This window comes from Psilocybe cubensis, chromosome 11 (genome assembly GCF_017499595.1).
Source record: "Psilocybe cubensis strain MGC-MH-2018 chromosome 11, whole genome shotgun sequence".
In the NCBI taxonomy this organism is placed as follows: Eukaryota; Fungi; Basidiomycota; class Agaricomycetes; order Agaricales; family Agrocybaceae; genus Psilocybe; species Psilocybe cubensis.
The window spans coordinates 2078703-2092808 of NC_063009.1; the positions used below are offsets into that span (position 1 = coordinate 2078703).

The window sequence follows — 14106 nt, forward strand, 5'->3', positions numbered from 1 at the left end:
GTAGACTCTTGATAACGACTTCCGGGGGTAGTGACGGGGATAGCAACAAGATGGGAACAGCAATTGGATGGATCAAGAAAAGGAGATGGTGCACTTGGGCGTCTACGATGTGCACTGAAAGGGGGAACACATCAAGCGACCGCCTTTTGCCTCGAGGACAAAGTGCTGTGTTGTGTCATTGTCGACTCGGAAAACAAGTCACTAGTCACTTTTAGGCCGCGCGCCGGTATAGATGCACTGCCGCAGTTCCTCCGGCGCAATCTAATCCGATATACACTCGGCTCAGAATCAAAGGCGTGCTATTTTTTCGATGAAACGCGCCCAAACAGCTGAAAGTACAACAATAAACTTGAATGTTTCTACTCCAGAGATATGATTAAGTACTAAATACAGCAGGATAGATGGATAGACAGTTAGATAACAAAAAATAAATAAATACTTGCAAAAGCAGGCGCCCTCAGACACTCAATTTCGCACCCTTGCTGGTCAAATACTTCAACAATGTCTTATCCTCCAGCGTCTTCAAATGAGACGACAACGCCACACATGCGCCCGTGCGTGCATGCAACAAATGTCTTACCAGCTTTCTCGCGGCGATAGGTGCAGGCTGTTTACGTTGTGTGCTGACCTCGCTGTCTCCATTGACCACCAACGAAGTATCGGACGAAGAGGACGAAGTCAATCCTTCTTTCTTGATCCTCTTGATAAATACGTTTACAGCTGGAAGTGGCGGTGTGGTGTATGGTTCGAGAGCCGTTGCGCTGAGCGTGTCCGCGGCTCTAGAGAACGCAAACGCGGAGACGAGTTTGCAGAAGGTCATTATTCGTTGAAGCCTGAAAGCGAGAAGAACGTCAGTTCTATTACACCAAATGATTTTAAAGCCTGCTTCGAACGATGACTGCTGTTCGAAGTGCATAAAACTACTCACTGTCTATAGTTGGCTAAACAAAAAAAAAGCATTCCAATCAATACCAGAACAAAGAAAGCAAGATGAATGAAAAAGGTACACACCATTAACCAAAAGCTTATGCCACCTAACAAGCACCAGCACACTGCAGTACACCGTACCGACAACGCCCAGCAGACGCTTTAGATATGCTATCCGTCCATCATCCTGTGTCCAGTCTCCGAGTCCCAACAACGCACTAAGTGTCCCCAACTTATTCTGTTTCCATAGCACACCTAGCGACAGTGCGATGTTAGCGCCTATGCCTACACCCCCGCCAATGGCTTTGAACTGCGCCGGAGACTCCTCCTCGCCTTTCGTTGCAAGGCGCTGGGAGAGTTTACCGGTGATATAGCCTGGGAAGTGCAACAGAAGCGGCGGGATGAAAAGCACCAGGCGGATAAGAGATAAAGGTAGACTCTTGAGGATGGATAATGTAGGTCGAAGAAGGATCCCTTGTAGTGGGAGAGCGTGTGGCGGTGGCACATCGAGCAGGGACGACGAGGATGAAAGTGGAAGTAGCGAGGATAAAATAGAGTGTTTGATACCAGAGTAGTGTAGTAGAGCATAATATTTTGTGAGAGCTTTCTTCAATTCCCGAACAGATTCAACCTCGGACGGAGGGCAGTCTGGGGGCAGATCGAACATCTTGATAAGTCTGATAGAACGCAGGTGTCAATATGAGATATAGGCTACCGAAAGGAAGTCTGAGAACCTTTGCGAAACTTCCACCCATGCATTTAGAGGCACATTCCTTTCGTCTTCCCATAAAATGCTCCTTGCCATCGAGACAGCACATAGAGTATCCCTGAAGTCCGAGCATAGGGTCAAAATCGTTACCCATATTTAAGTAAGTATTTGCATACCAATCAGGCGCGTTGATGGTCATCTCTCTTAGCTGTTTCTCGACCTGACCCATAATCTTCTTTACAACAGCTCTCGACGCCTCGTCTGGGTCACCTTCAAGCAGCTCGTCGAGGTATGAGTCCATTAAAATTGGTTTGCCGTATCTTTGATTCAAGAATAAGTTCTAGATTATCTGCAGAAATGAAAGATGGATCGTACCTAACTGCAATCTTCATAAAAATCAATAACTTTCAGTAAACGATTGAAAAGAACAGAAAACTGACTCACCCGACTCTGATACTTGGATTTATCAGTGTACACCACCGAAACAGGTACAATCCTCAAACCCGTCTTCACCTCCTCCACCTCCTTCTCCTTGCCTTTCCCCTTTACATCCCCGTCCTCCTTCCCAAGCCGGATGCCTTTCCCAACTTGAACGTCTGTACCACCCTCTCCACGCTGCATGTACCTTGCAAACTCAACCGCAGCCCACGCAGCGCCCGGCATAACCTGCACGATGCTCGCCTGTGTATAACTCGTGCCCTCGGGGAACACACCCACCACGCCGTCCGCCGCTAGCGCCTTCGATGTGTCGCGGAACAGCACCGATCTCTGCGCGAGCTCTGCAGCCTTGTCCTGATTCGCAGCACCAGTCGAAGATCCCGCCTCGGAACTAGCCCCAGACGAGCCACTCGCTGCAGATCCGTTGCCGTTCCCGTTCCCGTTACTGCCGTTGTTGGGATTCCTGCGCACGGGGATGGCTCCTGACGATGAAAGGATCGCACCGCTGACAGGATTCGCAAACATCGTCGACTTGGCCCAGAACGCCACCCTCCGTCGATGGGGCATCGTCGCAGCTACACGCAAGCCATTTTTCAGTCCCTTGTGGTATCTGTTACACACGAGGCAATGAACGTACCCAAAGTCGCAATGTCTATCATCTCATTGTGATGAGTAGCCGCTCTGAAAAGTCGAATGGGTTCTAGTTAGCCTTTGTCTGGGTAAACCTCCAGACGACGTCCAAGGAAGCGCCGGTGAGTACGTACATAATAAGCGGTCCATGAGCAGGGATATTCTCCTGTCCTTCCACACATGTCTCCGAATAGTACCCAGCGACCGTCCAATCCGAGATTTTGCGCAAGACACGATATACGAGCTTGAGTTCCATTCAGTTGTATTAGGTTTGTTTTGTGAGTTGTGTATCCAGAAAGCAGACAGGTAGTTTAGCGATAGGTTGTGGGAGAGAGCAAAATGCGTCGCAACATATTATTTCCATGTTACCCAGGGCTACGATCCACACCAAACATGTTGGGCGCAGATCGAATGCAAAATCACACGACCGTCGTACATGATCGAACATGGTGGTTACACAAAGAGTAATCAATTGTACCCGACCCTTCTTCATCGACACTGGAATCAGCGCTAAAAAATCGTAAATTAACAATTATTCGCAAACCCTGCAACCTCTCGACTCAGGCCTCTTTAACGCGTGCTTAATGAGAAACTGGTGAAACAAGAGATTAATTTGAAGTATGATAACCTCCAGGGTCCAACCAGTGATATCAGGCTCTTGGGCAGGTCAACGCACACATCACAAATGATAGCAAGAGATCGTATACATAAAGAAAAGAATCACACATCTCACACCGAACTCAAGTACCAGAAAGGATAAGTTCGAACGCCAATTTTGGGGTGGACGACCACGGGTCAGGTTCACATGAATGAACCTGATGCGTGTCGAGCGGCGACAATTGAATTGAACATCATAACACATTTACAAACGATAGGGTTGCGAAATATGATTGTATCACCAAAATGTGTAAACGACGAAGGATGACAAAAGTGCAAAGCGACGACAGAAATCAGAGACGGCGACCACGGCGACCACCCTGTGAGATAGAAAAAATAAGATCGCAAGTCAGAAATTGAGAAATATAAAAATGCAGATGGGAAAACGCACCTTGCGTCTGGTGGAATCGGTGGGGACGGGAGTAACATCCTCAATGCGTCCAATACCCATACCAGCACGAGCAAGAGCACGGAGAGCGCTCTGGGCACCAGGGCCAGGGGTTTTTGTGCCAGTTCCACCGGTAGCGCGGAGCTTGATGTGGAGGGCGTTAATTCCAACCTCGCGGCAGCGGGCAGCAGCGTCCTGGGCAGCCAACATGGCAGCGTAGGGGGAGGACTCGTCACGATCGGCCTTGACCTTCATTCCGCCTGCAATTTAGAATTCCCAAATGATCAGAACTACCACGCTGAAATTGATACATCGAGGTAGACGCACCGGTAACACGGGTGATGGTCTCCTTGCCCGACAAATCGGTGATGTGGACGAAAGTGTCATTGAACGAGGCGAAGATGTGAGCAACGCCGAAGACGGTTTCACCCTCAGCGACCTGGGGACCGAGGGAGACGGTGTTCTCGACGGGGGCCTTGACTTTTTTGGGGGGCTACAAGAGATCATCATCCACAAGTCAGCTTCGCGATCCATCGTTTCTGAACAGATTTTGCCGCAGAAAAAAAGACATTGCGTCTCCAGGGACCATTCTGCAACGATACACACGAGATTGACGTACCATCTTGACGAGTTTGAGGAGGAAGCTTGAGGATGACTGGAGACGACGTGCTCTGCGATGAGCAAAACCTTCAATGTGATGGGAGCCTTCGATTTATACATGTACAAACACCACTGATCCCCGGCAGTGCGGGCCGCACCCCTATCTTCCAACTTGAACTCTACTGTTAGGCCCGATACTGGTGCTTGTGGGTTAAAAATTAAAAAAGAAAATAAAAAAAGAAAATACAAAAAAGGAAAGAGAAGGAGGGAAGGGAGGGAACGAATTCACCCTTCATTTCATACTACTAACATCGTTACTACACTGTTAGTATCTAACATATCAGTGGTTCGCATTGCTTCACGATTAGCCGGCTTGGTTCAACTCGGCTAAACTCTTGATTCTCGCTTAGATGAACAAAAATACACGAAAAATAAATCAAACATGGTAAGAGCCCCGAATACATTTCATGGAATCTGATGCTCGCTTACGATTTGACCTCGCATAGATAGCACTGTGCAACGGTTAGATGAAGGTGCGCACATCTCCGACGCCAAGGCAAAGGACTTAGCTGGAAACTGCAACAATTCACAGCAGGGCACCAACAACGCCCACCCGCCGTTCCCGCCGTGATTCCCCAACCCACACCAGCAACAACACCCAGAAAATCGAATTGAATACGCGTTGCCGACGCATCCACCATCCCCATGCTCATCAGCCGCGTCCCCCATCCATTCCCAGGCTCGTCAAAACTAAACACCGCGCTTCCCACTTCGAAGACGACGCGCTCGCGTCACGTTGGGGCTCTTGACGACTTGAACGTGCTTTGCCGACGCGTTCACCACCCATTCCCGTCCTCGTCAAGGCTATCCACCGCGCTTCGTGCCTCGAAAACGATGTGCTCGGATGATGTTGAGGGTTCTTGGCAAGGTTAGTGTCACTGACAGCCTCCATATGATGCTGTACTCACCATACCACACTCATACACACCCAGCAAGTCGTATCGAACACGTTTCAATGCCTCTCTACACCCCGCCTCCCAAACTGGCCGTGCTCATCTTACAAAACATCGTCGCTGTGCTTCCCGCTACGAAAACGCCATGCCGGTGAGATTTCTTCTCAAGGTGAGTGACCCCGACAACCTCTTTAAATTTTAGTGCCATACTCACCAACATAACCAGCTCGTTCATGGCCAGCTAGGCACGATGAGCCTGAACACGCTGCGACAACGCGTCCTCTATCCCTTCCCGCAGATCCGCGTGTGGGGCTGTTGTCAAGGTTAGGGTCGTTGACAGCCTCTATCTCACCATACCCAACTCGTACGTCTCTGCACATGTACGTGTGTTCCACGTAGTGACGTGCTCGTCTCGCAGATGAACTCGTCGCTGCGCTTCCCGATTCAAAAACACCACGATTTCTTCTCAAGGTTAGTGACCCCATCGAAGTCTTTTTACTGGCACGCTGTGTTGATGCGTCCAAGTCTTCTATCCATCCCTGCACATCCAATTGTGTCCGCCACGAAATTAACACCCATGAAGTCACATCCTTGAACAAAGCATTCCTGCACTTTCGCATGGTGTGTCCCTTGAAAACGATGCGCGTCAAGGTTAGTGATGGTGTTGACCACATTTGAAGAATGCTCACCAAGAAAAACACGGACCCTCGCATCCAGACCCACTGACCGCATCATTCTCACGTTGACGGCCGGTGTGGTAAGTGCCGTCTCACACGAAAAGTGATTCTGGACACTTGGGCATGCTGATGCGTAAAACGCGCTCCTTGGGATGGGCAGATTGATGTTTGTGGTGTTCATGAGGGACACATAGCCTGCTGTGCAGGTGAGGGGTTGAGGGTGCTAATTGGGCGAAAAGGGAAGGATGATCGAAGACGCGGTAGCTAGAGGATCAACTCTGGTAATGTTTGAGGGTTTCTGAAACTTGTTCTAGATTACGGACAAATAATAAGGAGTACAGTAAGTGATTTATTAATTTTATAGCAAGTTGTAGTACTAATTTCAATGGTTTCTACTATTACATGAATGAAATCCAGATGTCATGAGCATTTAGGTCAGTTTAGGCCATCGCTCCTCGGGAACATCTACCCATCCCACATAACAAGGCTTGTCAGGTCGCTTGGTGTACCGACCTTTGCATTTGACATTTCCACAATCACGACAACGGTTGTGGCAATGCTTGACCCGTTGGCGACCCGAACATTGTGTGGAGCCGCATTTTGCACAGGTACGAGGCCGTTTTCCCTTATCTAAAGCGTGCGATCGTTGAATCTGTTCACGCACACGTTTCTCAGACAGTGCTTCGCGATTTACACGATTGTGTACTGCAAGATTTGTCGCGGTAGTAAAGGTTTTTCGAGTTGTTGAGTGGGGCAGCAAAAGGTCGGAATTTGCACTTTGCAACGGTGTCTGTTGGTCATCGTGTACAGGTGTGTCTTTGTTGTTACCATGCACCTCTGAACGATTTGTATTAAAGGTTCCAACAGAAACGGACGTTGGAAGAAGTCCGTCATCGACACTCAGTGGTTTCAGAGTTTTCTCTGGTACACGGGGTGCCGTTACTGAGCGAGATGGGTTGCTAAGGATTGCTGCCAATGGTTTCCGAATGTCATATGTTGTAAAAAGAGACTCTTTAACATTGAGGTTTGTTTTCCAATGTGCATAGTACGATTTTAATTGTTCAATTAACTGCAGTAAATGAATATTAGGATACTAGTCATGTTTAAGCTATTTTGTGCTTACCTTGTATGATATCTCTGAATTGATATCAGCGTAGTGATTCCAGACCTTCACGGCCTTTTTCCAGATTGGGCCGGATGTCAGAGAGTTGTAGTCGGGATTGGCTTGCATAAGATCTCGGAAAAGCTGCTTTTCAATGTCGTTATGAATCGGAAGAATGGGCTTTCGTGTGTGTTGCATTTGAGCTAGAAAAGCATGACGTTGCTTTTTGTCAATGCTAGGAATAAATTCAGACATCCCAGTTGCAATGCGAATGCTGGTTGGAATCGGAAGAATGCCTAACGTTTCGGTGGTAGGAATGTATAGGTTTCCGTTAACCCATCCAGTAATTTCCACGGGATTTATTAGAACATCGTGAAGAAATGACAATCGCTCCTGAATGCTGTTGGTTAACCAGATTGAGAAATGGCTGCGATACTTTTGTCCAGTGCTATTGAATGTTCCAACCTAACAAAACAGTTTAATATGATAGAGTAAGTAACAGTAGATATGGTCTTTCTTACCACAAGGTTGTGGTGCAGAGTGAAATCAGCAAGGCATGAGTAAACATGTTGCACTGATGCACCCGACGATGGAAGATGTGATCTAAGATGAGTATGTACTCCACCCTCTGTCATGTTTGTTCCACGAAAACATCGATAGATAGTGAGACTTGGTGCTGCACTATCAATCCCTATTGCCGCATAGAGAGGAATTCCGGGTGGATCAGATATAAAACCGCGTCGTGTCAAATCAAGAATATGGCCCGAGGTCTTCCAATCATTAAAGTTAAACAAAGGAGCACCTGTTGTAGCATCTTTGAGGGGGCCAAAAGTTTCAAAAACCTTCTTTAGCAATCCATGCAGTATGTCAGCTGGTGGAATGATTCGTTTACATCGTTTCCATAACCAGCGTGGACGAAGCTTTTGGATTTGCTCAAAAGTCAATGGTGGTGTTTGCATTGCGCCCCATGCACTAATTTTGGCACGGTCTTCACCGTCAGGAATAAATATTGCATCCCGAAGCTGTCGGGCAAACTCTGCACGTAAACCATGTGTTGAGGAGATATGAAACATGTTGAAAACATGGAAAACGTCTTTGAGGACCCGGCTCCGAATTGTACTGTCCCAGGTATTTGGATACTGGTCCAGTACTTGTTGGCCTAACGATGCACTTTCTGGGTCAATATTGCGAGGATGGTCTGTGGTTATAGGAGGTGCACTAGTAGGCCGATGATTTTCAACAACAAGATTTCCGATTGAAGGAATTGAATCATCATCAAAAGTTGCATCAAGTGAGAGGTCGTTATCATCCAACTCTGCCAAGCTGGCAGTCAATAGATCCTGATTGGATGACTGATCTAGAGACATAGGGCTTGTTTGAGCTCTAGAAGACGAGTCCGACTGACTTGAATGATGTGTCCAAAATGTTGGCGAAAAGGTCTTTAAATGACTTCGTAAACAGACAAGAGTAAATGGTGGTGTCCCAAATGATGCAAGTGAACAGTTCCGATGACTGCTGATTAGTGCACCAGGGACAAATACTTCTTCAATGTCGACAGCAGTTCTTGTAGTAGTAATATTGATGCCATCGAGTTGCCTATCATCTTTGTGGGATGAAATTTTTCCTCGAGCAATCACAGATGCCTTGTCGGTGTTGAATAAGAGAACAGGAATGCCTGCATTAAATTGAGAAGGAAGAACTTGCGGTGTTTCAAGAGTCGAAAGTTTGTTGTAAATGCATATACAAGCATATGCATCACAGGCTGCATAGGCGAGTTGATCGCGAGTAAGGATTTCATTTTCCCAAGCACTGCTAATGCGCTCGGGAACGTTTTTGTTTAATCGTTTTCCCAAAACCAATGCACATAGATCAGCCAAACTGCATCGTGCGGAAGATATTACCATTTTGTCTTTTGCATATTTGGCAAGGTCAAGAGCGCCAACAAAAGGTTTGGGTGACTGGGAAGCAGTTTGAAGATGCTTTAAATCGGCTTCAACAAGCCGTCCAGCTTTCACAATATTTGGATTTTCCAATAAAATCCTAAGCTGACTTGGAAGTGTACCGCCTGCTAACATATCACCAATCTAATCAGAATTTTATTAGTTTACATTTAATCATTGGTTTAAGTAGCTTATACATTACCTGAAGAATGTATATGGATGATTTATATGCTATTTGAATAATAGCTGTTTGTCCTCGATGCAGAATATGGCCATTAGATGATACTTCAACATTCCACTCGGAATCAAACCCTATCACGATTTTTTTGTCAGGATGACTTGGATCAAGATCATCAAGAATAGAGGCCATGGCAGCGTCTATGGCAGACGCTGTGCTTTTTACAAAAATAGCAATAGGCGGTGTCGGTACGGCAAGTGGTTCAAGATCTGGATACTTTTCAACTGGTACCACAGACTCTCGAAGAGACGGCCAGGCATCTTCAAGGAATGCCTTGTCACTGGCAACGTTATCTGTAAATGCAAGCTTGGGTTCGGAATGACCATACATCTTGAGTGAGTGAAGCATTTGCTTGAGTGCGAGCTGGTATTGAGAATGTGACTTTGTTGCAACAAGGCTACATGACCGGATCTCGCCCCTTTCATTGGTGACCGTAAGCAATCCCGTAAATATTTCTTCGCCATTGACCTTGGCAATATGCTTTGTGATCTGATTACAAAAATAAAGTTAGTAAAGAGTTATAGTAGTGATAATAGACAACTACCACCTTGTGGCTATGATCGAGTGCACAAATTTCTGCACTAAGCATAGACATATGCTGGTTGAAATCATGGATATGCTCCATAATGAATCGGTCGTACATGTTCCGGATCCATTGTGCGCTTGGTGTAAATCCATGCCTGCCATGAGGACTGATATCATCAAAACGTGGAAATGACATATACTTTTCTTCCCGCCATTTGTCCAGTTTACGGCCAGCTAATTGGTTCAAATACTGAAGATGAAGCTCATCATACTTCAGCAAATGATGCACTCGAATTGTGTCCGATATTTGCTTTGCACCCAAACCGTTCTGGAACGACGACCTTACATACTGAAAAAGCCGTTTGGATATCGCACTACGATGACTAAGAATGGCGGGGAATTCAGCAGCCAAATCTTGTGGAAGTGCCGAGAGAATGCGGCTATCCCAGCTATTAAAGGTCACAGTGTGCTTTCCAGACTTTGGATGAGTGCAGACACTGCAACGATAGCGATATCCAATAAGATAGAATTCGGAATCAATATCAATGCATCGGCGAGGATATGATATATTTGCGTGACGTTGTAGTGTTGACTTGCAAATTGGACAGGGAATGCGTTTGAATAATGCTTGAGGGTCCCACAAATAAAAGCGGATATCCCACAGCTCATGGGGAGACGGTTTGTTGCGTTGAAGAATGAAATATATTGCTGGTCTAGGAAACCAAAATGAACAGTTTTTGGAATACAAGGGGGGAAGGCCATGCTTGTCTCGTTTTTCGGGCGCAGATTCCAAAACTTTGGCTTCGAAAGCCTCGAGAAGCCAAACAGGACGCGCATGACGGATGCGCCTACCTGTATTTTCTTGGTACTCACTGTCCTCAACATTCTCATCAACTGGATCCAGCTCATCACCCTTTTCATCCTGATTCTCCTCAAACCCAACATCTACACCAATTCCCTCGCCCGACATTCCAGTTTCTTCATCTTCGTCCTGGTCTTCATCGGCTAGTTCAACCGGTCTCTGGGGATCTTCATCCGGAATAATTTCAATTGTTGACAACGATGTGGGTTCGGAGACATTTGGTAGCACAGGATTTTGAGCGAAAAGAGGGTTGGGGAGTGTTTGGCGAGTTGATGGGTCCACCGATACGAGAGGTGATCCACCGGACAAATTTGGCATTGAATTTCCTCGATGAAGAGGAAAAGGAAGTCCCGATGGCGGGCGTGAAGGCTGAAAAGTGCCTGGAATGGTCTATGACAATGGTAAACCATGTTAGTTGTAAACAAGTAGATAAAATTAATAAGACTCACCACACGGCCGAATTCTATTGAAATCTGAGGCTTACTTTTCCGTGGCCGCCCAACAGCTTTCTTTACAACAGGTGTTTGTTGTGCTTTTGTGCCAGAACCTTTCGGCCTGCCTACGGGGCGGCGATGAGCAGAAGAATCTGTGTCTTCTCCCACTGCTCTGGATTTACTCTTGCTTCCCAGCGGTCGCCCACGCTTTCGAGGACGTGAAATCAAGTCCACGGGATATGGGGTAGCTGATCCGGACTCGTGGAAATGCGCAGGTGTCGTTACATTGAATAACGTATGAACTAAACAACCAAAATAAGCCGCCGAGACTTCAACATCAACAAGGGTTACACATACCTTCTTTTTCCCTCGGTTGACTGGGCATGGGAACGTCAAATGTACGTTCGGAGACATGCGACAATCTAAGAGACCTCAAGTCAGCATACTTTGTACAATGTGAGTGATGCAATTTGTGGCTCACAATGGGCCGCCTAGTCTCGTTGATTGCTGTGGATACGAAGATTCCAAATCCATTGTTGTTGGATGCCAATCCATGATAATTCACAGTACGTGAGGGGAGATGAGGGACAGCAAAAGGTAAACAGCGGTAAGAATACGGCGCAAGCAAGGTACAGAGGAGTGCTGAGACGGCCGCGCGACTCGAGTAGACGCAGACGCGACGTGAATGAGACGGGATGAGATATTTCCCAGTCATGTGAATAATTACATAATATTCTCAGCATCAGTATCCAGCATCAGCCACAGGCATGGATAGCGAGCCTACTGTTAGGCTCGCTATCCATGCCTGTGGCTGATGCTGGATACTGATGCTGAGAATATTATGTAATTATTCACATGACTGGGAAATATCTCATCCCGTCTCATTCACGTCGCGTCTGCGTCTACTCGAGTCGCGCGGCCGTCTCAGCACTCCTCTGTACCTTGCTTGCGCCGTATTCTTACCGCTGTTTACCTTTTGCTGTCCCTCATCTCCCCTCACGTACTGTGAATTATCATGGATTGGCATCCAACAACAATGGATTTGGAATCTTCGTATCCACAGCAATCAACGAGACTAGGCGGCCCATTGTGAGCCACAAATTGCATCACTCACATTGTACAAAGTATGCTGACTTGAGGTCTCTTAGATTGTCGCATGTCTCCGAACGTACATTTGACGTTCCCATGCCCAGTCAACCGAGGGAAAAAGAAGGTATGTGTAACCCTTGTTGATGTTGAAGTCTCGGCGGCTTATTTTGGTTGTTTAGTTCATACGTTATTCAATGTAACGACACCTGCGCATTTCCACGAGTCCGGATCAGCTACCCCATATCCCGTGGACTTGATTTCACGTCCTCGAAAGCGTGGGCGACCGCTGGGAAGCAAGAGTAAATCCAGAGCAGTGGGAGAAGACACAGATTCTTCTGCTCATCGCCGCCCCGTAGGCAGGCCGAAAGGTTCTGGCACAAAAGCACAACAAACACCTGTTGTAAAGAAAGCTGTTGGGCGGCCACGGAAAAGTAAGCCTCAGATTTCAATAGAATTCGGCCGTGTGGTGAGTCTTATTAATTTTATCTACTTGTTTACAACTAACATGGTTTACCATTGTCATAGACCATTCCAGGCACTTTTCAGCCTTCACGCCCGCCATCGGGACTTCCTTTTCCTCTTCATCGAGGAAATTCAATGCCAAATTTGTCCGGTGGATCACCTCTCGTATCGGTGGACCCATCAACTCGCCAAACACTCCCCAACCCTCTTTTCGCTCAAAATCCTGTGCTACCAAATGTCTCCGAACCCACATCGTTGTCAACAATTGAAATTATTCCGGATGAAGATCCCCAGAGACCGGTTGAACTAGCCGATGAAGACCAGGACGAAGATGAAGAAACTGGAATGTCGGGCGAGGGAATTGGTGTAGATGTTGGGTTTGAGGAGAATCAGGATGAAAAGGGTGATGAGCTGGATCCAGTTGATGAGAATGTTGAGGACAGTGAGTACCAAGAAAATACAGGTAGGCGCATCCGTCATGCGCGTCCTGTTTGGCTTCTCGAGGCTTTCGAAGCCAAAGTTTTGGAATCTGCGCCCGAAAAACGAGACAAGCATGGCCTTCCCCCCTTGTATTCCAAAAACTGTTCATTTTGGTTTCCTAGACCAGCAATATATTTCATTCTTCAACGCAACAAACCGTCTCCCCATGAGCTGTGGGATATCCGCTTTTATTTGTGGGACCCTCAAGCATTATTCAAACGCATTCCCTGTCCAATTTGCAAGTCAACACTACAACGTCACGCAAATATATCATATCCTCGCCGATGCATTGATATTGATTCCGAATTCTATCTTATTGGATATCGCTATCGTTGCAGTGTCTGCACTCATCCAAAGTCTGGAAAGCACACTGTGACCTTTAATAGCTGGGATAGCCGCATTCTCTCGGCACTTCCACAAGATTTGGCTGCTGAATTCCCCGCCATTCTTAGTCATCGTAGTGCGATATCCAAACGGCTTTTTCAGTATGTAAGGTCGTCGTTCCAGAACGGTTTGGGTGCAAAGCAAATATCGAACACAATTCGAGTGCATCATTTGCTGAAGTATGATGAGCTTCATCTTCAGTATTTGAACCAATTAGCTGGCCGTAAACTGGACAAATGGCGGGAAGAAAAGTATATGTCATTTCCACGTTTTGATGATATCAGTCCTCATGGCAGGCATGGATTTACACCAAGCGCACAATGGATCCGGAACATGTACGACCGATTCATTATGGAGCATATCCATGATTTCAACCAGCATATGTCTATGCTTAGTGCAGAAATTTGTGCACTCGATCATAGCCACAAGGTGGTAGTTGTCTATTATCACTACTATAACTCTTTACTAACTTTATTTTTGTAATCAGATCACAAAGCATATTGCCAAGGTCAATGGCGAAGAAATATTTACGGGATTGCTTACGGTCACCAATGAAAGGGGCGAGATCCGGTCATGTAGCCTTGTTGCAACAAAGTCACATTCTCAATACC

At 46.7% G+C, this 14106-nt stretch overlaps 5 protein-coding genes across 5 annotated transcripts; 2 read left to right on the top strand and 3 right to left on the bottom strand.

The window, feature by feature from the left end:
• Positions 1-457: 457 nt before the first annotated feature.
• On the bottom strand, positions 458-2960 carry JR316_0011749 (uncharacterized protein; the record flags this gene model as incomplete). Its single annotated transcript, XM_047897394.1, has 7 exons — positions 458-833; positions 1008-1594; positions 1662-1956; positions 2012-2022; positions 2081-2649; positions 2712-2755; positions 2839-2960. 7 exons carry the CDS (start codon positions 2958-2960, stop codon positions 458-460), a joined length of 2004 nt encoding a protein of 667 aa, XP_047743803.1.
• A 694-nt stretch (positions 2961-3654) lies between these two features.
• JR316_0011750 (ribosomal protein S14, S11) lies at positions 3655-4371 on the bottom strand (the record flags this gene model as incomplete). Its single annotated transcript, XM_047897395.1, has 4 exons — positions 3655-3681; positions 3753-4009; positions 4077-4242; positions 4369-4371. 4 exons carry the CDS (start codon positions 4369-4371, stop codon positions 3655-3657), a joined length of 453 nt encoding a protein of 150 aa, XP_047743804.1.
• Positions 4372-5253: 882 nt separating this feature from the next.
• JR316_0011751 (uncharacterized protein) lies at positions 5254-6028 on the top strand (the record flags this gene model as incomplete). Its single annotated transcript, XM_047897396.1, has 6 exons — positions 5254-5277; positions 5342-5471; positions 5529-5666; positions 5721-5773; positions 5828-5953; positions 6020-6028. 6 exons carry the CDS (start codon positions 5254-5256, stop codon positions 6026-6028), a joined length of 480 nt encoding a protein of 159 aa, XP_047743805.1.
• A 416-nt stretch (positions 6029-6444) lies between these two features.
• JR316_0011752 (Werner syndrome ATP-dependent helicase-like protein) lies at positions 6445-11614 on the bottom strand (the record flags this gene model as incomplete). The annotated part of the gene is made up of 9 exons (XM_047897397.1): positions 6445-6609; positions 6644-7048; positions 7103-7546; positions 7603-9165; positions 9224-9748; positions 9807-11036; positions 11096-11382; positions 11438-11502; positions 11562-11614. 9 exons carry the CDS (start codon positions 11612-11614, stop codon positions 6445-6447), a joined length of 4737 nt encoding a protein of 1578 aa, XP_047743806.1.
• A 502-nt stretch (positions 11615-12116) lies between these two features.
• On the top strand, positions 12117-13487 carry JR316_0011753 (uncharacterized protein; the record flags this gene model as incomplete). The annotated part of the gene is given in 5 exon segments (XM_047897398.1): positions 12117-12169; positions 12229-12293; positions 12349-12635; positions 12695-13214; positions 13234-13487. 5 exon segments carry the CDS (start codon positions 12117-12119, stop codon positions 13485-13487), a joined length of 1179 nt encoding a protein of 392 aa, XP_047743807.1.
• Between the last annotated feature and the right edge of the window lie 619 nt (positions 13488-14106).